Raw genomic sequence first — 22,909 nt, 5'->3', positions numbered from 1 at the left:
AATATTGGGTTCCTTTTATACCCCTGCCTGTCTCTCATGCCGATCAACCTTTTCGTGCACTGCACGCTATCGTTCTCGTTCTCGTTCTTCTACAACCACATGCCAATCTCATCGCCCCATCCCTGAGTTTTAGCTTCTCTATTCCTCGCAGCTAAATTATATCAACATTATTCTCCTAAAAAACCACACCTAGGCTAGGTGTCATTATTGTTGGAAAATGGAGGGAAAATTTTCTACAGTTACAATTTCATAATATCCACAGTTCCACACCAACATTTTAGGCTTCATCTGAAATGTTAGTAGAATGATTATGTTATGTAGAGTTGATCCAAAGCAAATAGAGCTTTACATCTGGAGATATCCGCACCAAATTTTGAAATACTGAAATTAAAGGAATAAGGAAAACTTGTAAGAAAAATTCTCAACTTTCGGCAAATCTAGGCAAACTAGTACGTATTTAGATATCAAGGCAATCTTGTTCGAACAAGTGGGAGGTGCATATATTTTCTAGCTAGAATTCAATTTGATCAACTTCAAAGACGGGCCAGAAGGGCATAATTATGTATAAACAAATTGGAATAAATTCCATGCATGGCTTCTCTCAATATCGAAGAGACTGTATTCTCTTGTTCTCCTATTACAGATCTACAAATATAGTTAGTCAGGAAGGAATTAGGTTCCTCCTGACTCCAGAAAAAACTGTACACATGTGATGGTTTAATAAAATGATGTGATGGAAATGTCAAGTCTCTAATTTTATCCGGATGCTCACTGAAGTGTGCATATGTCGCTCATAAGTGATGGACTGATGGATCTAGCTATGATCTATGCTCTTTGGGTCAGAATTCATTAGTTGTGTTAACTCAAAGCTCAGAGATTTTTTTTTTAAATTGGATCTGAGGCAACGTGTCGACTCATCTCAATTATGTTAGCAAGTTAGTAAAATTCATAGTTAACCTCAATAAGTTGTGCGGAAAAATTGTCCATTATTAATTTGTTGCCCTTTTTTTTTTTGAAAGGAATTTGTTGCCCTTATTATGAAGCAAATGGACGCAATACCTATTTAGATACTACTAGTGCATGATATCACATGACACTTTTGGGACTTCATTGTTCAAATTCCTATGTGTAACTCCTTGAAGCTATCATATGAAACTCATAACAGACTAGAATTCTAACCTTGAGAACCCATTGAGTGGAGAAGAATTGATGCAATAGGAAGCCTACACAGCACTCAATGAAAATCAAATATGTCCATGGTATGGCGATGCGAGGGGTGTAGTCGGCGGCGGTGGTGCTGCATCAGGGGTTGCGGTGAGCTGGTGGTGTTGGTGCCAGGATTGGGTTGGGCCGTATTAGTGGGCTGGCCCAATCTTTTTGCTGTTATGGATGCATTTTGGGCCTGAGCTCAATTACTAGACTTATTCCATGTTTTTAATTTGTTTTCTATTTTAGTTTGCATTTGTTTTTTGCTGTTACTAATTGTTAGGGTTTTTGTCTGTTTACCTCATTTTTAGGGATTTTTTTCCCACTTACCCCATCAAGTTTTTTTTAATTCTCTCTTACCCAAAACTAGACCTGTAAATGGACCGGATTTTGATCCGGACCCGCTCCAGATCCGTGGCTATTGGACGGGTTTAGATCGAAAACTTTGATCCGTTGATCCGTTAATGATCCGAATCCATTAACCCGTTTATTTAACGGATCAAATACGAGGTCGATCCGATCGGTTAATGATCCGGCCCGTTTTTATAATAATAAAATATCATTTTTTATTAATATATTATTATTTTTAAAAAATATAAAATATGAAGAATTTTTAATACAATTTTTTTGCAGAAATCTAAGGGACAGTCCACCACCCAAGATTCCAAGAAGCATTAAGAATTTTGATAACATAATTTTACTTTTGGTGATAGTTTTCGTGTTGTTTTAATATTTTATTAATATCTTATGAAGTATAATGATATAAATTTAATATTACTATCTAAATTTTTAAAATATTTGAAATTATAAACGGGTCAGATTAGAGGATCGGGTATCCGTTAATCCGGCGGATACGGATTTGGATCGAGTTACTAATGATCCGCCGGGTTAACGGAGTGGGTTTGGATCAATTTTTTTTTTTAAATAAACGGATTTGGATTTAGGTCGATCCGATCCAAATCCGATCCATTTACAGGTCTAGCCAAAACACTCTAAGGAGGTATTCCCTAATACCCCATTAAGGTTTTTTTTCGTTCTTTATTTTTTTTAATATCATTTTACTCTCACCCCTTTGTTACTTAGAGAGAGAAAGAGAGGGAGGGAGAAAATGAAAGAGAGAGAAACCACAGTAGACTTCGCCGGAGCCGGTCACCAGTGACAGGAATCTGGCCAACTTTCGTCAGAATCCGATCATCGACCGCCGCCAACCAGAATTTTCTGAAAATATCTATTACCCCCAATAGACGTCTACTACCCCTAATAGACGTCTATTGCCCCCCAATAGAACTTTCGGTAGCCGGAATGAGAACTAATATTCATAAAATTAGACAAATAAAACTTTAATTAAAGAAAAAAATGAAGAGATTATATCAATTTAAAAACGTCTATTGCCCCCCAATAGACATTCAAATTTTTTTTTTCTTTCCTTCTGTCCCATTACTTAAAAAAAAAAAAGGATTTGGGCACCCACCTCCTCGCCTGTCTTCGCCGCTTGCTCCTTTTTTTTTTTCCTCCCAGAATGGCTTTGTCGGTTGCGGTTTTGGGGCAAAAACAGAGAAGGGACCGGAAAGTTGTTGTTTTGGGGCAAGAACGGAGTCGTTGACAAAGGAACAGCTAGTGTCGAACTCACAGAGAGAGAGAGAAGCGCACCGAACTTCTGCTGGAACTCCGGACTTGACTCGGACTCAGACTCGAACTCGAACTCCAACATTTATCCCGTTCCTCTCCGACTCAGAAGCAACGCCGCAACCGGAGCTTTTTCATCTCATGCAATTGACGCTATCTTCCTTCCATGAAGGATCTAGTGAGTGGTGGATCTCTCTCTGATTCCTCGCTGTGCCGGACTCGATAACTACAGGCTGCAGTGCCACCAGAGATAGATTACTCACCGAAGCCTCCGTCGTCGGGTTCGGAATCCTAGGGAAAAGAGAGAGAGAGTGTGTGTGGCATATGATGTAGTTTCTTAATTAGGTTAAGGGTAAACTTGTCATTTCCTTTTAAATTTGGTTATTGGGAATAAAAATCTATTGTTGGGGTAAGTGGGAGATTTTTGATCAATTTTGGTGCTTTTGGTCAAGGACTTATTGTTAACCAGTATTTGGTTGGGTCTGTGGCCTTGTACTGATCTATGCACCTCATGTACCTTGTTTGCCTTGGTGAGATGACGCTCCTTAATTCATTAAGTGGATGCAACCTCCTAGTGACATGATGAAATTAAGTGTCATTGGATCTATTTCTAATCAACAGCATATTGGGAAAGGTGGATTAACTGTTTTACGACATTGCATTAGCTTTCCGATATGTTACCATTATTGTAAAGCAAATAGAGTTGTTGGTGTTTCACTCTTTGCTAGTTGGTGTATGTTTTAATACATAGCTATAGTTGAAGCTCATGTTATTATTCAGGATGTTCTCTTAAGATTGAACGTAATATGGGGTTTAGGCATTATATCCCCCGTATACTGCAATTTCATCAATTACAATTTGAGGCCAGCTGCACGGGATTAGAAAAAAAAAAGGAAATTGAATATTGACGATTCCAAAATTTTTCTTCATTAAGATCCACTACCCGATAATTATTATGGTTTTATCCTACGATGTAAAAAAACCTAGCCGCTGGCGCAAGAGAGAGGGAAGAAATACCCTAGCTTCAAAAATATCTAAGTTTGACGGTATGGAGGAGGTGGATGAGATGGCTGTTCGACTGGCTGCTTTTCTTAGACTGGCAGATGTTCGCAGGTCGGTGGATCTTCATCCTGCTCGTGGAGAAGGTTTGCGTCGTTCTCAGACGTATCTGGTGGGGAAGTTGTTGACGGCTAGGGCTTTCAACAAAAGATCGTTCATGGGTGTATGTTCCGGCATGCATGGAGGTTGAATGGAAGATACACTGCTTAGGAAGATGGAGATCGCTTTCTGTTCACCTTGATTGATCCAACAGATCATAACCGGATCCTTCGAGGTGGTCCTTGGGGTTTTGATAGAGCTCCAGTTGTCCTAGCACTGTATGATGAGGTGGGAGCGATCAAGAATGTTCCGCTCTCTACCTTAGCTTTCTGGATCAAGGTGCGTGGTCTGCCACCAGATTTCCATACTGATCGTTGCTTGAGAAGAATTGGCAGCACCTTGGGGCGGTATGTGCAGAAAGACACAACAGAGTTTGGAGAAGGAAAAGGATTCGAATCCGAGATGAGATGGATCTTCTACAACCTGTGATTTTCCGATGGAGCTTCACAGTGGATGATGGGGTTGATGTGGATTTGGACCTTTTCTTTGAAAATCTCTATGGCAGATATCAGGAGTGTGGTTTGATTACTCATGTGGGCTTACCATGTGTTGGGACGCCGCTGCCGGCAGAGGCCAGGATTGAACAATCCGGCGAAATCTTGAAAGGGTGTTGAACCATGTGGAGTTGTCTCCTCATATTGGACGGTCGATGGTGTTTGGAGCACAGCCGAGTCCACAGATCGGGCTGGAGAGATTCTTGCTAGCAGCTAAACCAAAGGGGAAGAAGGAAATCAGGCGTAAGCTTGCCACCAGCGGTACGTGGTGAAGGAAGTTCTGGGGTGCACACTGCACCTTTGAACGAGCAAGTGGAGAATGGTAATGAAATATCTCTGGGAGGTTCAGGGCAGGAGCTGATTGGGATTGGTAGTTCTATTGAGAAGGAGTTGATAGAGGCAGCTCCTAGTTGTGGTATGCGTAGGAAACGTGTGGATGAAGACGACATCTCTCCAAAGAAGTTGCGGTTGCAATTGAGTCTAGCAGTGGGCAGGATAGACTTGGATGCTATGACAATGGGATTGTGTTTTGTGAATTGAAAGCTATGAAGGAAGTATACAAGAAGAGGCTGGGAAGGCCAAAGGGGGCAAAGAATAAGGCAAAGGAACTTAAGGTTGTGCATGCTTCACCTATGAACAAGTCACCGGCAAAGAAGCTCAAGACTTCTAGGAAGGAGGAGAAATTGGTGAATGGACTACCAGAATTCACCATGGTGGAGGCAGTTCATGGTTCCAACCCATCAAAGGGTGAGGAGCCAATAGTTGTTTGATAGGTTGATCCTAGTTACTATTGTCTATACTGGTAGAGATACCTCTATGAGTCTTGTGGAAGTACTTAATTAGTTTTAGCGTACCACAATTGCGTGCTTGGCATGTGAGACTAGCTAGGTAAAATAGATTGCCTGCAATGCGATGTGTTTGTATGTGGCATAGACTACTCAAAGTATAATTTTTTTATTGGAGTAGTCTTTATACTATTTCTTAATCTATGAATGGAGCATACTATTGGTATGTCTCAATTTGATCCAAAAAAAAAATCCACTACTCGATGAGAATTTTTGCCGTGTTAGAATTATATGCAAAGAGGAAATAAAACAGATCAATTAGCAAGTTTCCTTGTTTTCAGATCAAACTAATCACTCCATTAATGCCCGCAATCTTCTATTTCATGACACAAACCCAACCGTACAGTTTCCCACCATAATCAAACTTCCGTCAATCCACCAATCATGTTCGACCAAATGACTTTGAATCCCAAGTGCCCCCCTTGTCATAATCTCTGAAACACACCCACAATTCCCCAATAACAATCACACAACACAAAAATGGGGTTCTTCTTTGGACTGCTCGTCGGCATTGCCATCGGAATTGGGTTGATCATGGCTTTTGCTCGGAGCGAGAGTAGGCGATCCAAACGTCGCTCTGAATTGGTACTAATCAAATCTCGTTACATCATATACGAGTGTTCTGAATTGATTGGTTTTGATGGTTTCCCTTTTTATGTTCATGTGGTTTGTTTTCAAAGGCCAAGACTATTGCAGCGCTTGCAAGGATGACAGTGCAAGATTCCAGAAAGCTTCTTGCACCTCAGTATTATCCATCTTGGGTTATTTTCACGCAGCAACAGAAGTTGAGTTCATTTCACATTTTTCTCACATGCACTTCATGTTTTACATTGAAAATGTAACACATGTTACACTATTCTTAGAGCTAATATCAAGTCACTGGGTATTCATCGGATGGTGCCTTTTTGTGCCATCCAGTGCAGCTTCAAAAACTCTAGTTGTCGGGGAGATTACAACGCCAAAAAAACAAAAAAAAAGATATCTTAGAAGTTAGAAGAGCAAATGAGCTCTTGCATATAGATTATTCATATGGAAACAATGAGTATTCTAGCCCTAGTTCATTAACTGTGTGGGACTGACTTTCTAAGAACCCACCTTTAGGTGGTCATACACATGAACAAATGAAGGTGGAAAAACCCAGTGAGTGCATAGAGCTTTGTTAGACATTTTCCCATCCAATATGGGATCAGTGCTCAACATTTTATTGCATGGACACTTTTTATATATGTATGCATATTTTATCTAACATGAATCTCTTTTTAAATTCCAGTTGACCTGGCTCAACCAACATCTTGACAAGATCTGGCCATACGTTAATGAAGTAATGCATGGCTTTCACTTTTTTTTCGATGGCTTTTCCTCTTTTTCGATGTCTTCCTCTGTGCTTAATTGTTGTTTAAGAGCATTTGTGATGGTGTAGGCAGCATCGGAGCTGATAAGGAGCAATGTGGAACCAATACTCAAACAATATACCCCGGCTGTCTTGGATTCACTCAAATTCTCCACATTAACCCTGGGCACTGTGGCTCCACAATTTACAGGTTGGCCTCAAAATCTAATCACTCCCTTTTTCCGTTCCGTCACATTTCCTATGGACATACTTGGTCAGACTCATTTGTTAGCTTTAGCAAACCCGATTATGAAATTTTAAGTGTCTTTCCTTACATCAACTCCATTTATACCATAGGCTATATGGTGACTTAAAACAGTTTATAACTTCTTCTTTTTTCCCTTCTTATCGACATGGAATCAAACATGGATACAATCACCCATGTACATAAGAACTTTTGATATTCCCTAAATCCTGTTGAAGCTTCCTAATTTCGCAAGTATTCAGTGTAGAGAGTTGGGTGGAAGCGAGTATAAAATATGATTATGATATCTAGCCATAGATAGATATACAGATCGAGTTGACCCTTTCGGAATACATCCATTAAGGAAACAAGCTGATCCTGTTAGTCGACTTATACAAGTTGTTGATATCCTTATAGGAATTTCCCTTGTTGAAAGTGAATGTGGAGCTGGGGGAGTCACTATGGAGTTTGAGATACAGTGGGATGGTGATCCAGATATTGTAATTGATATCAATACCCGTGTTGGTCTTGCACTACCTGTACAGGTATGTTCGATTTAATGCTTGTTTACGGTTAAGAATAATTTATGTAAGTTCATATTTAGATGTAGTCACAAAGAGAAAAGGTATTTTAAGAAAATGCATGACATTCCAAATTTGTTTTCTGGGAAATATTCTATTAACAGGCACTTGTGTTATTTAAATGTCTTGTTTCTGCAATGAGTTTTTTTCTGCTACTTGATAGATTTTGGAAGCAAATTTGAATGAGAGTTTCTGGGGAGTTTGATATTAGAATCAGACTGTTTTTACCAAACTGTCTGTTCCAAGTCATGTTAACCTGTGAGGAGTGACCATATATCCGAAACATGTTATGTTGTCAAACTTTTGATGAAGATCATATGTTCATACTTTTCATTTAAAGTTTAAACAAGTGTACAAGGAACAAAACATGCCTGACTTTCTGGAAACAGGGAATTACTTGTTATACTCCAGTCACCCCCTGCTTACACATTTTTGGACCTACATGTACTTCTGCATTGATCTTTCCCATTTCAGCATCTTCTTGTTGTGTATATGTCTATGCATGTATTCTTCCATTCATCCATAGTATGTTTTCTTTCATGAAAATAGAGGCTTTCATAATGTTTATGAAAGTTTTAGTACACCTTATCATCTTTTTCATTTCCATTGTTCGTCTAGGTGAAAGATATTGGATTCACTGGGGTTTTCAGGTTAATCTTCAAACCACTAATTGACCAGTTTCCTTGTTTTGGAGCTGTTGCATATTCCCTAAGAGAAAAGGTGTGCACACAATTATTGTTACTGTGTTCATAACCAGATATACATCTACTATATTTGATTTTGATATCATATATTTTGTGTCTGCCTGCAGAAAAAGCTGGATTTTGTGTTTAAAGTCTCAGGTAGTGAAATATCAGCAATTCCAGGAGTTTCCGAGGCTCTTGAGGTTTGCACTAACTTTGCCATCTCTGATTTCTATTGCTTGCGTATGTGGAAGACTGCTTATGGCTCTGTTGACTCCGTCACCCTTACCAAATTTTTTTTTTATTCATAGTAGCGAAAGTTTTCTTCCCCTTTCGATAATAGTAGTTTTTATGAGAGGATGCATATGGCCTTTGAACCCTTCACTAACAATAGCACTTGAATTCTTTGATCACCATTCTTGAATTTTTTGTTTACAGAAACTACTAGTCTTGAAAGCGAGGTGACATTTTGCTAATTTCAATAAAACAGACCTCAATTGTGTCATATTGCATAAAACAGGGTTTTGGGGCTGGGCTTGCTCCTGTTCTTACTCAACCCTGGCATCATGATGTCCCTTGTGTCATCCCTGGACTATTGTTAGATAAAGCATTGTTCTTTTGGTATTCTTATTGAAAGGAAATTAAAAATGGAGGGACAAATCCCTGTAACTAAATCATATCTGCAGAAATTCATCAAAATTACAAAACATCTTACGTAACATTACTGCAATTATTTTTTCCACACAGTAATTTAGTATCAGTGCACTATAGTTAAATTATTATATTCTTCAGGAAACAATACGAGATGCTATTGAAGATTGTATTACTTGGCCAGTTCGTAACATTATTCCCATTGTACCTGGCGATTACAGGTATGTTAAATTCAGAATAAACTGTAGAACCTTATTATACATTTATACTTCCAAACTGTCCGTACCTCTATCTCACTCCTGGTCTCTGAAAGTATTCAATACAAAGCTTAGGAAAAACATATATGGAGAAGTTTCATGACAATACTAAATGGATTTGCATGTTTATTCTAATGAAGTTTTATGGTTTCATGTGGGTGTTTACAGAGTTTTATGGGGTCAACCACTAATGGTTTTCTATTCATAAACTGGTTTTATACTTCAGTAATGCAAAGTAATCAGATTGTATTTTCCATTCACCATGCATATGGATAATTCCAAGGTACACCATCAATCCGAAAGATATATAGCCAATGTGGAACCATGTTAACACATACGAACTATGTATGCATAGATTTGATATTTTGAGTTGCAGATGTTGACCATTATATGGTCTAATTCAGAGAAATTTTTCTGACTCAATCTACCAGTATTTTCCTCATCTAAGATCTTGTTGTGTTACAGTGACTTGGAGTTGAAGCCCGTTGGAACATTAGAAGTGAAGCTTGTAGAAGCCAAGGAGTTAACGAATAAGGACATAGTAGGAAAATCAGATCCTTTTGCTGTGATATTCATACGTCCACTTCCTGACAGAACAAAAACCAGCAAAGTTATTGTAAGTCAAACTCATGTTTTACTTTGTGTACATATAATTTTTCCTCAACTGTATTGATTTTATTATCATATCCCTCAGGACAACGATTTAAACCCAATATGGAATGAGCACTATGAGTTCATAGTTGAAGATCAATCAACTCAACGCTTGACGGTAAGAATTTTCGATGATGAAGGACTTCAGGCTGCAGAATTCATTGGCTGTTGTCAAATTCCACTGAGTTCGCTTGAGCCTGGTAAAGTGAAGGATGTGTGGTTAAAACTTTTGAAGGATTTGGAGATCCAGAGAGATACCAAGTACCGGGGTCAGGTGAAAATGGCATCTGAATTTTCTTTATTTTCAACTTATTCAATATGTCACAGACCTTACATATATGAGATACATATGAGAAAAATGGGTATAATCCACTTTAGTTTTGACAATAGGTGCACTTGGAGCTGTTATACTGCCCTTATGGTACAGATGGGAACATTGTAAACCCGTTCGACCATGACTTCTCCTTGACCTCTTTGGAAAAGGCTTTGAAGATTGAAAATTTAACAAAAGCAGAGTTAAGAAAAATATCTACCAAGAAGAAGAAGGAAATGTTTATAAGAGGAGTACTATCTGTAACAGTTATATCTGCAGAAGACCTACCAATAGTAGATTTTATGGGGAAGGCTGATCCGTATGTTGTCCTTGTTTTGAAGAAATCTGAAGCAAAGCAAAAGACCAGGGTGAGATATAAGTTTCCAAATTGATCACTCTTTCTAAATTATTTCCCATCTATGAATTAGCCAGCCATGCATTCCTATACCTTATTAATTCATACTCTTCTGGTTTCTTAGGTCATAACGAACAACTTGAATCCAGTTTGGAATCAGACATTTGACTTCATGGTGGAGGATGCATTACATGAAATGTTAATTGTCGAAGTTTGGGACCATGACACTTTTGGGAAGGTATTGTCTTCAAATTTGGTATCATCTTATTTCTATCATTGTTATAGTATCAAAAAATTTGAAATAGCTTTTCATTATTTTAGGATAGAATAGGGAGAGTGATCATGACACTCACCAGGGTCTTAATGGAAGGAGAATATCAGGAATGCTATCCCATAGACATTGCCAAATCTGGAAGGATTACTTTGACTCTCAAATGGGTTGCGCAGCATAAAGTCCGTGATTCTTGATCTGATCAAAGACGATGTAGCCTACATTGTTTTTGCAGTTTTGCTAGAGTTGAAGGTCCGATTTCTTTGCTTGACAGGTTAAGGAAATTCATTCATTCCTTGCACATAATAGATTTTACTCATCTCCCAAAGCTAAAAGAAATCTTACTCGAGTCAGATGTAGTTCAGATTATTTTACACTTCAGAAATCTTCACATGTTTGAGCTCTATTTTTTCTGTTGTACATACGGAAGAGATTAACGGAATTTCATATCGGATGAGATTTTTTTCGATATGGATAGAAATGGGTTTGATAGACCGCTCACAGTACGTGGTTCTACCTATACATAGAAAAAATCATGAAAGAGGCGATCAGAATGGTGTTCGAATTCATTTAGGATCCCGAGTTTCCAGACAATTATAATTTGCATTCATTTTCTTTTGTGGTCTGGTTTGTTCTTTTCCACTTTTCTTTTTTCGATCTATTGAATTCTCTGCATTCTTCTTAAAATGAAACTTTTTCCAGTAAAACTATTTGTAGGATGCTTAATTTACGATCTTGCTGATCATATGTCACAGGCATCCATTTGCATAAAAAGAACTAATACCTCAGTAGCAATACTCGTGTTCTGTCTAGTTTTATGTTTTAAAAAGTTCTTAGTTGGATTAAGCACTCAGTTTGTCTGAAATTTGGCATCCTTGCTAGGATTTGATGATTGTGTTAAGCACTCAGTTTGTTTCAAAATCTTTCATTCTTTACCGTGAAACTATATATCAATTGAAAAATATGTTTAGATCATAATAAGTCAGGAATTCCGAACTTTCGTTTATACTTGCACATTGTAACAGAGACCACTTGGGTCTTCCGAACTTTCGTTTTCATTAGTTTCATGTTTCATTTTTCTGATTTATTTAGGAGGTTTTGGTTTTGGTCCCCCTCCTTTGTACTCTATTTTCCTTTTCTTAATTTAAGAGGATAGGAAGGATCTCTTCCTCACCTATCCAAGCTTTACAAAAAAAGAAGAAGTCAGGAATTCAAACTCCTCACATATCTCAAGTCCACGTCAAGCCTTATTGCATGCGTAATTATCTTCTCTACAACTTAGTCTAGTTATCTTTTCTCTTGTACTTTTTTTTTTTTCCTTCAAAATGAGAGATGAGCTAGTCTAGTCTTTATATTTTTCCTTCTACGAAAAATGCAAATTTGAAACCTTTGTACACATAAATTTTATTTTTCCTTTCACAAAAAAATCGAACTTGAAACTTTTGAATATAAGACATGCCATTAACATCTAGAGTCACAGCTGCATATAAACTTGCACGTTAATGAAAGGAAAAACTGAAAAAGAAAGCAGACCAAAATTTTCGGTGGTATTATTACTCCACTCTGGAAAAGAACAAAAATGAAAAACTCTACCCTAAATTCATGAAATTTCCACTACACAGTTTGAACGGTTGGTCAGCTAAGCCCTCCCTTTTGACAGGTAGTTGCCACCGTCTGCCTCAAACCTACGCACATCACTCTACTCCACCACGAAAGCAACCATGGCAGAAGAAGCTCAAGACCACCACCAAAACCACCACCCTCTGCCGCTTCTAGAAGCTCTAAGAAAAGCCTCCAAAGCCCTCCAAAACAACCCCATTGCCACAATCTACAACAACCACGACACAAACGCCGCCATTGAAGCTCTTCTAGAGCTCGCAACACAAGCCGACCCGATCATCTCCACCGACCCTAGTCTCTTCAACCTCGCTCAGTTACTCAACAACCTTAAAATCCTCCTCGAAAATCTCGAAAAGTTGCAAAGCTACGGCCTCCGGTCTCTCCTCCGCCGCCAAATCACCAACTACAACATCTCCCAAGTCGGGTACGCTATTGAAGCTGAAATCCAAGCATATGTTGATCGAAAACACGTAGAGAGCTTCGTGGAAACGATGAATGAGTCGGAGGAAGACGGCGAAAAGGTAGAGGCTTTGGTGGGTTTAGAGACCAGATTGTCCAGAGGTTTTGATAAGGAGTACCAGGAGTTGATTTTGAAAGCCAAGGTATTTTCCATCGTTGAATTTATAATCTGTGAGTCACTGCTTTCGAATTGGGTTAAAGACCAAGCTGCTGTTGTTGCTCTAGCTCTGGTTCAGTTCAATAAGGACGTTTTTGTGGGGTTGGTGTTAATGGGTCCGATTATTGGAGCTTTGATTTCAATGGGTTCGTGTCGTTCGATTCAAGTCCTTACTTCGCTGGTCAGGATTATCCGAACCCCTTTGGTGGATGACATCAATGAAGAAATACCAAGAATTATACGACTTTTGAGCTCCGAGGAGTTGAAGATGAAAGCGGTAGCGATGAACTGCGTTTTCGAAATCGGAATCTTGGCGAGAGAGGAAGTGATTGAGGCCATGCTTGGAGAGGACTTGGTGAAGAAGCTGATGGATTTGCAGAGGTTGGAGGTGATGGGTGAGTCCAAAGAGGATGAAGGTGTTGGGAAGTTTCCATTTTTGGGGTGTGTTGCTGCTTTTGCAGTGCAAGTAGAAGTTGGGGAAGGGTTGGAGAAGACTGAGAAGAGAGCAGTGAAGTTGGAAATACTGAAGAGAGTTAGAGAAGCCTCTGTTTCTGAAGCAGAGTCTGCCACTGTTGTTTCAGAGGTGCTATGGGGCTCTTCACCTTGAAATTTTGATTAGATTGGAGGCTTGGAGCAAAGGTTTAATCTTTTATACTGTAGAAGTCAAGTCATGTATTAACCCAGGTCTCATATATGGTAATTCTACATTAGTGTGAGAGACAGGGTAGAAATTAGATGCAATTACTTATGAATTATACCTTATAATCCTCATTCTGCCAAGAGATTAAACAAAGTGATTTAATGAGAATTCAATTCTTTAAAAAATTAGCTAGTCGGTTGACTCGGAGAGTGTAAATAAAGGATTGGAAGGGACTCAAAGTGCAATGCATAATTTATGTTTAAGCAAATGCTATAGCGGGTCGACCCTAAAAAGAAGGGTATATAATTATAATTTGATGTATTAAAATGCAAGCATATCTAAAGAAGGGGATTCTTTATCCTCATCATAGATGGTGGCCTAATTATGTGCTTATTTTAGCATTAAAAGACTAAAATTAGTCATAATTTGTGAACATATGATCTATTTAAGAATGTGTATATATTACACACTCCAACATGCAACATCATTTGGAATTCTTTGTACTTTTGTGTAGATGCCCTCTCTCTTCGCACGCTCATTGTCTTTTATGTACCGCAGTGGCGGATTCAGAAATTTTTGTCAGGTAAGGCAAGACAATGGCAGGTTAAAGGAAAAGGGGAAGGGAGGAAAATATAGGGAAGCTATAGATTTTGGAGGCAATTGTGAAGATTTTAGAAGCAATTGTGAAAAGTTTGCCCTGATTTTGCCTTATTTCTGCAATTTTCTTCAACAATTCACTTGATTTTGCCCTATTTCTGTCAATTTCACATATTTTGCTTATATCAAACTTGTATAGACTTAAAAATCCAGTTTAGGCAAGTGCCTAAGCTGCCCTATGTAGATCCGCCGGTGTATGTACCTAGAATAATTTTTCTTATATACATGCGTTTTATGTATATCACAACTACAAGTATTGTTTAATGAAAATTCTATGGTTTCATTTCTTTATGCATGTCGAAGAAAGAAAGAGATTTGTAACAAAAAGAGAGAAATAAATAGATGAATCAGAAGTCCAATTAAAGTGAGTGATGTCGCATTGAAGTGGTAACGTGAAAAGCCTTTCATGTTTGATTAGACAAGAAAATGAAAGAAAGAGAAGGTAAAGAAAATAATATAATTTTTATTATTTAGTATTAACTCTCAAACATATCTTATAAGATATAAATTTTGTGGTAGATATTGTAGTCTTTAAAGCTCATTCGTTGGAGGTCTCTAAGTGGAGCATTTCTCCCGCTTATTTGCTTTTGCACTGTCCCAACAAATTGAAGTGGTAATGTAATAAGCATTTCATGTTTGATTAGACAAGAAAATGAAAGAAAGAGAAGGGAAAGAAAATAATACAAATTCCATTATGTAGTATTAACTCTCAAACATACCTTACAAGAGATAAATTTTGTGGTAGATGTTGTAGTCTTTATAGATCATTTGTTGGAGGTCTCTAACTGGATCATTTTCTTCCGCTTATTTGCTTTTGCCACCATCCCAGTTCGATCAAATATAAAGTGACTGTCTATAAAGAAAAAAACTATAAGAATGCAATTATGAATCTTAAAAAAGTTTGATCTTGCCTCAAAATGAAGGTTGTATGATCAGACGAAAGGTTGTGTTTCGGACAAGTGTGGTAGGAGCAAAGACAAAAAGAGAAGAATATGAGCTATAACTTAAGGATTTACGGTTTTAGTTTGCATTTCTATTTTAAATTGATTTGTAAGCGAAGTCAGTAGTTATTTTACTTCTACTTCTTTTTTTACGAAAGATTTACTTCTCTGAATATTCTTAATCACAAACGTGTAATCGCAGTTTCCTTGCAGAGACATATTAAAACCCAAAATTTAAAGCCTCAAGAATTTGACAATGGTCTGAAAATAACTACAATAACTGAAGAAATTGAATCCAAGAAAGACGTGTTACAGTGAAGGGGGCATTAACTAACAGCAACCAAAAACGTTTTCCGGTTCCTTTCTATATTTGTTAAGTTCTTTAACTTTCACTTCCCTCTCTCTCTTTCTTCCCAATCTCCGGCATTAAAAAAATTTTCAATACCAACTCGATTCTTTGTTTGTTGTTTGACACCACAGCCGCCCCGCCCCAACCGGCCTCTCTGTCTCTTCTACCCTTCACCTAAATACACGCCACTTTTGGATTTCAGAACACACCTGTCACCCAAGATCTCTCTAAGCTCATTATAGGTCGGTGATCAAACCCAAAATTCAAAGATCCAAGACTACTGATCAGATCCTTCAAGTTTTTCTGATTCCTCTATCTGGGTTTTGTTATGGGTTGGAGATACAGAGCTGGGTTGCTTCTAATTGGTGCTGTGGTTATCATTTGGGTTACCTCTGCAGAAGTCACACAAGTTAGTCATTTCTTTCTTTCTCTGTCTCTGTACTCCAATGTTTCTCTAGCTTCTTGGGTGCAATATGATTTGTATGAAATGCTTATGGTTTATCAGTTCCTTAGGTTTATGGGTTGGGGAAAGCTTGGAGCTTTATATGAATTCAGTCATCTGTTTTTGTGGTTGAAGATTTTGTCTTTGACCTGTTCCACTAATTATATGATTAAAGCTGGATTTTAGTTTTAACTTATCTGTGAAACTGAGGCCTGAACTGGGTATCAAACATTGTAGGTAAATAACGATTCATCTTTTCTTCATTATCCTCTGATTGATGGCACCAAGTAGGCCTGAATTTTCGTGAGATGCAGGGGTAGCAAAACGAAGAAGTATCCAAAAATTTGGTTAGTGGGTAAATCAACCTTGATTTTCTTGTCAAAGCCAGCTTGGAGTTTAGTTAGTGACCAAATTAGATAGTTTAGTATACATTTGTACCCTTTTCTATCGGAAGATTGTGTTCAATTGTTTCAAGTGAAATAGTTTTACATGTATCCACCCCAAATAAGACTTCAATTGGCAATTTATTGGGATCTCATTAGTATGGAATGTGGGGACGCCTGACATGATTGTAGGGATTCTTTCATTGATATTCTTTGATTCAATTTTATGATACCTATATATACAATATTCTGTGCACCTGAAGTTTGTATCTCTTGAGGCTTTAGCTAACTTTGATCATCTCTACAGGATATCTATGAAAAGTATAAGCAGCCATTTGCAGTAACATATCTTGGAGCTTCTCTTATGGTAGTGTACCTCCCAATAGCTTTCCTTAAGGACTGGTTGTGTAATTTACTTAAACGTCGCTCTTCTAAAAGTGGCAAAAATGCAGAAAGCATGAATGAGTATTCTGCTGGATTTAGTTCACCACTAAAACACAATGGAGTGCAGAAAGATTTTGAATTGGAAATTCATACCTTGTCCAGAAAAGACAGTGATGCAGACCTTTCACCTTGTGCAGAAGAAAGGCCTTTGGTTTCTAAACTCAAAGACAATTTAAATGTGCTGAAACATGACAGAGAGCTCACACCAAGGGAAATTGCTACTTATGGATTTTACCTTGCCCCTCTTTGGTTTTTTACAGAGGTAAGGGACGTCCTAAAGTTATTGTCTCCAAGAATATATCTCCATTGATAAACACATTGTACTATGCATCTTGTCATATGGCTGTAAGAAAACCTTGTTACGTCATGTTAATTAGCTGTTCTACAGGGTTCTTATGTGAAAATTCAACATTATAGAGCATATAGTTTGATCAGAACCTTGAACTTTATTGCTTGAAATATGAATAGCTAAGTTTTGAAGTGATCTCTGTTACTTGAAATTAAATGGCAGATGTATGGACTTAAGTTGTGTCACAGACATGTTTCATGTCCTCCTTGCCTTAAAGACATCAAATCATATCTGCAGATTTATATGCTCATGACATATATGCATTCAATGAAAAGTAGTTACATTTGGGTGAAGACCTCTAGAGAATTTAATTATGGTTTTTCCTGATTGTTGCAGTATTTTGCAAATGCTGCTCTCGCGCGTACGAGTGTTGCAAGTACAACAGTCTTATCCTCAACTTCAGGACTCTTTACACTCTTTATTGGTGCATTCTTGGGCCAAGATTCTTTAAATATAGCAAAAGTGGTGGCTGTCTTTGTCAGCATGGCGGGTGTAGCCATGACAACTATGGGAAAAACATGGGCTACAGATGAGTCACAATCGAGTGCCTCGTAAGTGTTTACTTCATCTTTGATTCTTGACTGTCATTTTGTTTCTTTCTTGATGAAAGATAAAAACATCTGTTTTTGCATGCTTTTTGTTGTTGATATTCTGCATTGTTATTCATATCGATATCAACTTGTTCTTTGTAATGTATGTTCTTGGAATTGAAGGTGAATTTTCTTGTTCAGCAATGGGAAACACTCTCTCGTTGGAGATCTTTTCGGCCTTTCCTCAGCTATGTCATACGGTCTATTTACAGGTTGGGGATCTCTCTCTCTCTGTATGCACACACACGGAGCGGATCGAGAGAGGACGACGCCGCTGCAGCCCAACTCAGGCCATGACGGTGCGGCGCCAGTTGTTGGAGGGAGGCCAGGGGTCGGACGGACCAGTCTGCAGTCGGGTGGAGTCGCCGGCGACAAGGTTGCAGCGTTGCAGGTCAGGTTGCTGCCCAGAAACCTGCAACCTCGACCTCCTCCGACCTCGATCGCTGTCCAGAAGCTGTCGGGGATGCTTCCGGCCTCCTTCCGACCCGATTCGCGCCTCCGTCGAGGCCTGAGTGGGGCTGTAGCGCCGTCATCCGCACTTTAGCGATAGTGCGGACGTCCTCTCTTGATCGGGCCTGTCTATATATATATATATATATTTTTTTTTTGGTTGCGTCAAATGTTCGTAGTGCCTGTTATTTTTTTTATACTACTTTTTGATAGTAACATTAATATCATTATATTTCAATAATGCAGTCCTTCTTAAGAAATTTGGTGGTGAAGGAGGAGAGAAGGCTGACGTGCAAAAATTGTTTGGGTATATTGGATTGTTTACACTCGTAGCATTATGGTGGCTGGGTAAGTATTGCTTTAAATTTCTTGCCGTAGTTCACAAAGAGAGTTCTTTATCCTTTTAACGTTTTCCTGTGTTCCCCATTCATATTGGTCTCTTTTGTTTTTGTATTTTCCCAGTTTTGCCATTGACAGCAATGGGCATTGAACCAAAGTTCATGATTCCTCACTCTGCTAAATTAGATGAACTTGTTCTTGCCAATGGCTTTGTTGGAAGTGTACTTTCTGACTACTTTTGGTAGGCTTAAACAATCCTTTTCTTCAGTCTGTACTTCATGCAATGGCTTTCTGCGCTTCTTGGTTTAAACTTCCACTTTTCTACAGGGCACTATGTGTTGTGTGGACAACTCCACTGGTGGCCACTCTGGGCATGTCGCTCACCATCCCCCTAGCTATGGTGGCTGACATGTTTATCCATGGTCGTCATTATTCGGCAGTTTACATTCTTGGCTCTGTACAGGTATATCATATTATCAAAAATATGCATATATCATTGGAATGTTTAATATATGTAGTTCTAGTACATTCGTTAAGCATTTCATTTAGCATCCGATTTAGTGTACAATATATGTAGTCAAAGTCATGTCATGTTCCATCTGTGAACTGTTTGTGATTCCCTTGTGGTATTTTGCAGGTATTTGCAGGATTTGTAATAGCTAATCTTTCAGATTGGTTCTCAAAGAAGTTGGGGTTATAGCATCTTGTTAAACACTACTTTCTCAGTTTTGAAATCGTAATTCTTTGATGGGGGCCATTTTCCTCTTTTCCATTCTGATGGGATATTTCAAGCTTTCTCACTCTGTGAAGAAGAAAAAGTTCCTAAATATTGTATCATACATCATACTTGTTTGTGTAAATCAACTCTGGGCGTGAGGGTTTTCCTTTCTTCATCATAATCATCAGCTTTGAGTGTTGTAATGAACCTTTGTGGGGGGTTAAAAGTAAAATCGTAACGTCATTCCACACGTTACTTGTCATCGCTTCTCCCATTGTATTAGTGCAAATCATCAGCACACGTCATTGTGGCATTAGTGTAGTTGTGGAGGATGACAGCATTGGAGCATAACCTTTGCAAATAAATCTTTAAACCCAAAAGTACTGTAAACACAAAATTAGGTGAAGTTGTGTACAGTTGTATTTGCAAAATGAAACACCGAAATAAAATTTTACCATGTTGTTCAACACTGAACGCAATTTCAGTCGTTCAATTTGGTTTTCAGTCTTCGGCTGACTCAATCCTATCATTGTAATACTATATAAGGTGAACAATGTACGATAGAAAGACTTACATTACCAAACTCCATTGTCATTGCTTCATTTTTTTTCCTGTGAATGAATGTTCAAAAACAAAAAAGCAAAAATACAAATAATTTTTCCATAATTTTATGCTAACCAGGGAATTACTTTTTTTTTTTTTTTTGAGAATGAACCAGGGAATTACTTGTTTGTTATTTACTGTTGTAAAAACTGACACGTGTTATTTTACTGCTGTAAAAAAAGAAAGTAGGGCCCACATATATCATTTGGAGTCAGGACTGCTCTTCAGTTGAGAATTTGGATTCAAATCAGAAGAGTGTACGACCCTGATTGGGCGGCCACACCAAATATAGTAAAAGTGCGTAACACAAGATCGGGCAAAAACAAACTCTCCTTCCGCTCTGAAACTCTCGCAGTAGGGGAAAGCTCTCTCATCTCGTTATGGCGTGGAGCTTCCGATCCAGACCGGTCCTTGTCGTGCTTCTCCTACAGTTGTGCTTCCTGCTCATCTCTCCGTCGCTCGCAATTTCTCCAGAGTAAGATTGCAAAACAAACAGAGATGCTTTCATGATTCCGAAGTTCACTTTTTTGATTCAAAAAACTTTTTTTTTTTTTTTTGGCAGGTCTCCTGAGGGTTACACCATTCATGGCCGAGTGAAGATCCCGAGTATGTCTTTCAATTTGTAGTGTTTTAGTTTCTCTAGAAATTTGTGATATTGTATTCTGCTATGGTTATTTTTCCGGTTTATCAATCAATCAATGACTTCAAATATGAACTTGAATTGAGCTTTGCTAGATGTTAGCTTTGAGTGGCTTTGTGTGTTGGGGTAGCTGGGTCTGGTTTTGTGGTTAAGTTGATCGGATTAGTGTTGTGAGTTCAAGGATTTTTACCATGATTTGGAACCGGACTTCGTATAGGTTATATTATCTTTTCTAAGACTTGATTTAGGGAGCCTGTCCTGAAATTCCATAAGGTATTATAAATTACTTCTGGTTGTTGTTTGGCATGCTCGTAAGCTTTGGTGAAGGCAGATGTGCTTAAAGGAGGGTAATGAGAGTTCCTCTAATGAAGAAAAGTGAGAGTAGATCGATATTTATGACGTGTCGGTAGAAACAACTCTATTTGTTTCACTGAAAGCAAACGCTAAAGCAGACTGGCATTTCTGTTTCATGTTGAGTGGTAAGGAGAAAGTATTCATGTAGTATATTTGGGGAAGAAAGTGGTTCTGAGAATATGCTTGGTGAAATATTCACATCGTTGACAAGAGAAACCCAGCACCTGCCTCCAATAAGACCACATTATTTTAAAGTCCTTGGTCAAGTTATTTCTTGTAATGAGGTTTGTTCTGTCAATACTAGCTAAACCTATGTTAGGTTCTTTGCTACAGGAGCGTTTGTAGTATTACTCTCCACACTGCGATCATCGAAATTAGGTTATCTGCTGTAAGAGGGTTTGTAGGATTACCCTCCACACTGCGATCATCGATTTTAGGTTCTTTGCTGTAGGAGGGGTTTGTTGGATCACTCTCTACACTTTGATCATCAATATTGACTACTTATGGTTTTCTTTTCTTTGTGATTTAAGTGAAGGTTCTTCTACGGTTGCATCTCATCATGGATTCCCCTTACAGTATACTTTTGTATAATGTAAACTCATGGCTCATGGCTCATGTCTGTTATCGTTGAATTTGTTCTGCAGGTCTGGGGGTGAAAGGGTTTGGTCTTCATGGAAAAATATCTAATATCAAAGTCATACTAAATGGTGGCCAAAGTGTTACCTATCTGAGGCCCGACGGGTTTTTCTCATTGTATCCTAAATCTATCTTTGATATATTTTGACCTTAATACTATTTTACATGATTGTGTGTTAAAGTTCCATAAAAGTTTAGTATGAAATGCTAAGTTTAGCATACAGTCCATCCTTAACTTGTACTCTTAAAGCCATAATGTACCTGCAGGGACTCATCTAATTGAAGTGTCTGCAATAGGTTATTTCTTTTCTCCGGTAAGACTCCTTATCTATAAAATACCTTTCCTTTTGTACTTATCGAAATGAAATGATGACTAATGGGATTTTTCACTAAATTGTTTAGGTCCGAGTTGATGTTAGTGCCAGAAACCCAGGCAAGGTTCAGGCAGCACTGACTGAGAATAGGAGGGGTCTACTTGAATTTGTTTTAGAGCCACTTAGGGAGGAACAATATTATGAGGTTGGTTAAAATGAAGTCTTTTCCCATTCAACATAATAAGTTCACTAATTCTTATCATAATGGATTTTTCACCCCATGTTATCTTGATCTGATTACAGATAAGGGAACCCTTCTCCATAATGTCTGTCGTAAAGAGCCCCATGGGTTTGATGGTTGGATTTATGGTGATTGTTGTGTTTGTGATGCCCAAACTAGTGGAGAACATGGGTGAGTATTCTTTGCTCTCTACAGGTTTCTAGATTCTGTTATGGGCTCGAGACTCTGGTTTGCTTTAGATTTCATCGTGTCAAAATGACTCCATGGGCATGTTTTGACACGATGATAAGAATAGTTCATATAGTTATGTAATCAAATCTCCTTTATGCAACAGATCCTGAAGAAATGAGGCGAACCCAAGAAGCAATGGGAAATGGAGGGCTGGCAAGCATGTTACCGGGTGCTGCTGCGAGGAATTAAACAGTTGAATAGAAATCCACAACCCTCTATGCAGATGGAGCACTTGTGTTTTCTAGATCAGGAGCTGAGATGTTGTGTACCATTATGCCCTAGGGGTTTTGTTTTATTCCCAGCAAAACTCCATTGCAGAAATTTACCCGATACTGTAGCATTATTATTCTTTGAAGCTAAGAAACGTGATGTTATCATGCCGACAATACATTTTTGTTTCTGTATTAGTGTTAACTTGATTTCTACGTTTCTGATGAACTGTGAGTGCACATACATGTGAACTTATTAACTCATGGGAACGATGTTCATGACTTCTGAACAGAAAATGGTTTTTTATTTTATTTTTGAATATTCAAAATGTGAAAATACTATTTTGTGATAAAAAAATCGAATGAATTTTTGAATCTTTTAGAGCTCGTTATTCTAAAATGGGCGATGAGATCGATTTCACGTTGAAAGCATTATCTTCGAATTGAATCTCAGAGGGAATTTAATGTTGATTTCTGA

The 22,909-nt window shown here is 38.2% G+C and overlaps 3 protein-coding genes across 5 annotated transcripts; all 3 read left to right on the top strand.

Annotated features, from left to right (window-relative positions):
- Positions 1-5,608: 5,608 nt before the first annotated feature.
- On the top strand, positions 5,609-11,418 carry LOC112168889 (synaptotagmin-4). Of its 2 annotated transcripts, none has more exons than XM_040509653.1 (13): positions 5,609-5,914; positions 6,010-6,114; positions 6,600-6,650; positions 6,750-6,870; positions 7,321-7,448; positions 8,103-8,204; positions 8,296-8,370; positions 8,960-9,039; positions 9,541-9,691; positions 9,770-10,000; positions 10,117-10,407; positions 10,519-10,632; positions 10,721-11,418. In XM_040509653.1, the coding sequence occupies exons 1-13, from the start codon at positions 5,810-5,812 to the stop codon at positions 10,844-10,846; spliced, it is 1,680 nt and encodes a 559-aa protein (XP_040365587.1). In that variant the 5' UTR covers positions 5,609-5,809; the 3' UTR covers positions 10,847-11,418. The 2 variants fall into 2 exon arrangements, with proteins under 2 accessions (XP_040365587.1, XP_040365586.1); XM_040509652.1 differs by having other exon boundaries at positions 10,716-11,414.
- Positions 11,419-15,441: 4,023 nt separating this feature from the next.
- On the top strand, positions 15,442-19,682 carry LOC112174509 (uncharacterized vacuolar membrane protein YML018C). 2 transcript variants are annotated; one of them, XM_024312292.2, is made up of 9 exons: positions 15,835-15,897; positions 16,621-16,680; positions 16,766-17,019; positions 17,443-17,657; positions 17,838-17,908; positions 18,393-18,494; positions 18,609-18,726; positions 18,813-18,948; positions 19,123-19,682. In XM_024312292.2, the coding sequence occupies exons 3-9, from the start codon at positions 16,771-16,773 to the stop codon at positions 19,183-19,185; spliced, it is 954 nt and encodes a 317-aa protein (XP_024168060.1). In that variant the 5' UTR covers positions 15,835-15,897; positions 16,621-16,680; positions 16,766-16,770; the 3' UTR covers positions 19,186-19,682. The 2 variants fall into 2 exon arrangements, with proteins under 2 accessions (XP_024168059.1, XP_024168060.1); XM_024312291.2 differs by having other exon boundaries at positions 15,442-15,897; positions 16,621-17,019.
- Positions 19,683-20,065: 383 nt separating this feature from the next.
- LOC112168966 (ER membrane protein complex subunit 7 homolog) lies at positions 20,066-22,660 on the top strand. The gene is made up of 7 exons (XM_024305896.2): positions 20,066-20,281; positions 20,369-20,412; positions 21,445-21,553; positions 21,687-21,750; positions 21,839-21,955; positions 22,054-22,162; positions 22,326-22,660. Exons 1-7 carry the CDS (start codon positions 20,187-20,189, stop codon positions 22,409-22,411), a joined length of 624 nt encoding a protein of 207 aa, XP_024161664.1. The 5' UTR covers positions 20,066-20,186; the 3' UTR covers positions 22,412-22,660.
- Positions 22,661-22,909: the final 249 nt, after the last annotated feature.

Source organism: Rosa chinensis, chromosome 6, assembly GCF_002994745.2.
Source record: "Rosa chinensis cultivar Old Blush chromosome 6, RchiOBHm-V2, whole genome shotgun sequence".
NCBI classification, from domain to species: domain Eukaryota; kingdom Viridiplantae; phylum Streptophyta; class Magnoliopsida; order Rosales; family Rosaceae; genus Rosa; species Rosa chinensis.
This window is presented reverse-complemented; position numbering and strand designations above follow the sequence as displayed.

What these genes read in the sequence shown, in the direction of transcription:
- LOC112168889 (XM_040509652.1), top strand. Translation starts at nt 5,810, where the DNA reads ATGGGGTTCTTCTTTGGACTGCTCGTCGGCATTGCCATCGGAATTGGG. An exon ending in ATACCAAGTACCGGGGTCAG is followed by an intron (nt 10,001 to 10,116) that starts GTGAAAATGGCA and finishes TTTTGACAATAG; the next exon opens with GTGCACTTGGAGCTGTTATA. An exon ending in ACCATGACACTTTTGGGAAG is followed by an intron (nt 10,633 to 10,715) that starts GTATTGTCTTCA and finishes TCATTATTTTAG; the next exon opens with GATAGAATAGGGAGAGTGAT.
- LOC112174509 (XM_024312291.2), top strand. Translation starts at nt 15,817, where the DNA reads ATGGGTTGGAGATACAGAGCTGGGTTGCTTCTAATTGGTGCTGTGGTT. An exon ending in GAGTCACAATCGAGTGCCTC is followed by an intron (nt 17,658 to 17,837) that starts GTAAGTGTTTAC and finishes TTTCTTGTTCAG; the next exon opens with CAATGGGAAACACTCTCTCG. An exon ending in ACATTCTTGGCTCTGTACAG is followed by an intron (nt 18,949 to 19,122) that starts GTATATCATATT and finishes GGTATTTTGCAG; the next exon opens with GTATTTGCAGGATTTGTAAT.
- LOC112168966 (XM_024305896.2), top strand. Translation starts at nt 20,187, where the DNA reads ATGGCGTGGAGCTTCCGATCCAGACCGGTCCTTGTCGTGCTTCTCCTA. An exon ending in TAGGTTATTTCTTTTCTCCG is followed by an intron (nt 21,751 to 21,838) that starts GTAAGACTCCTT and finishes TAAATTGTTTAG; the next exon opens with GTCCGAGTTGATGTTAGTGC. An exon ending in GGGAGGAACAATATTATGAG is followed by an intron (nt 21,956 to 22,053) that starts GTTGGTTAAAAT and finishes ATCTGATTACAG; the next exon opens with ATAAGGGAACCCTTCTCCAT.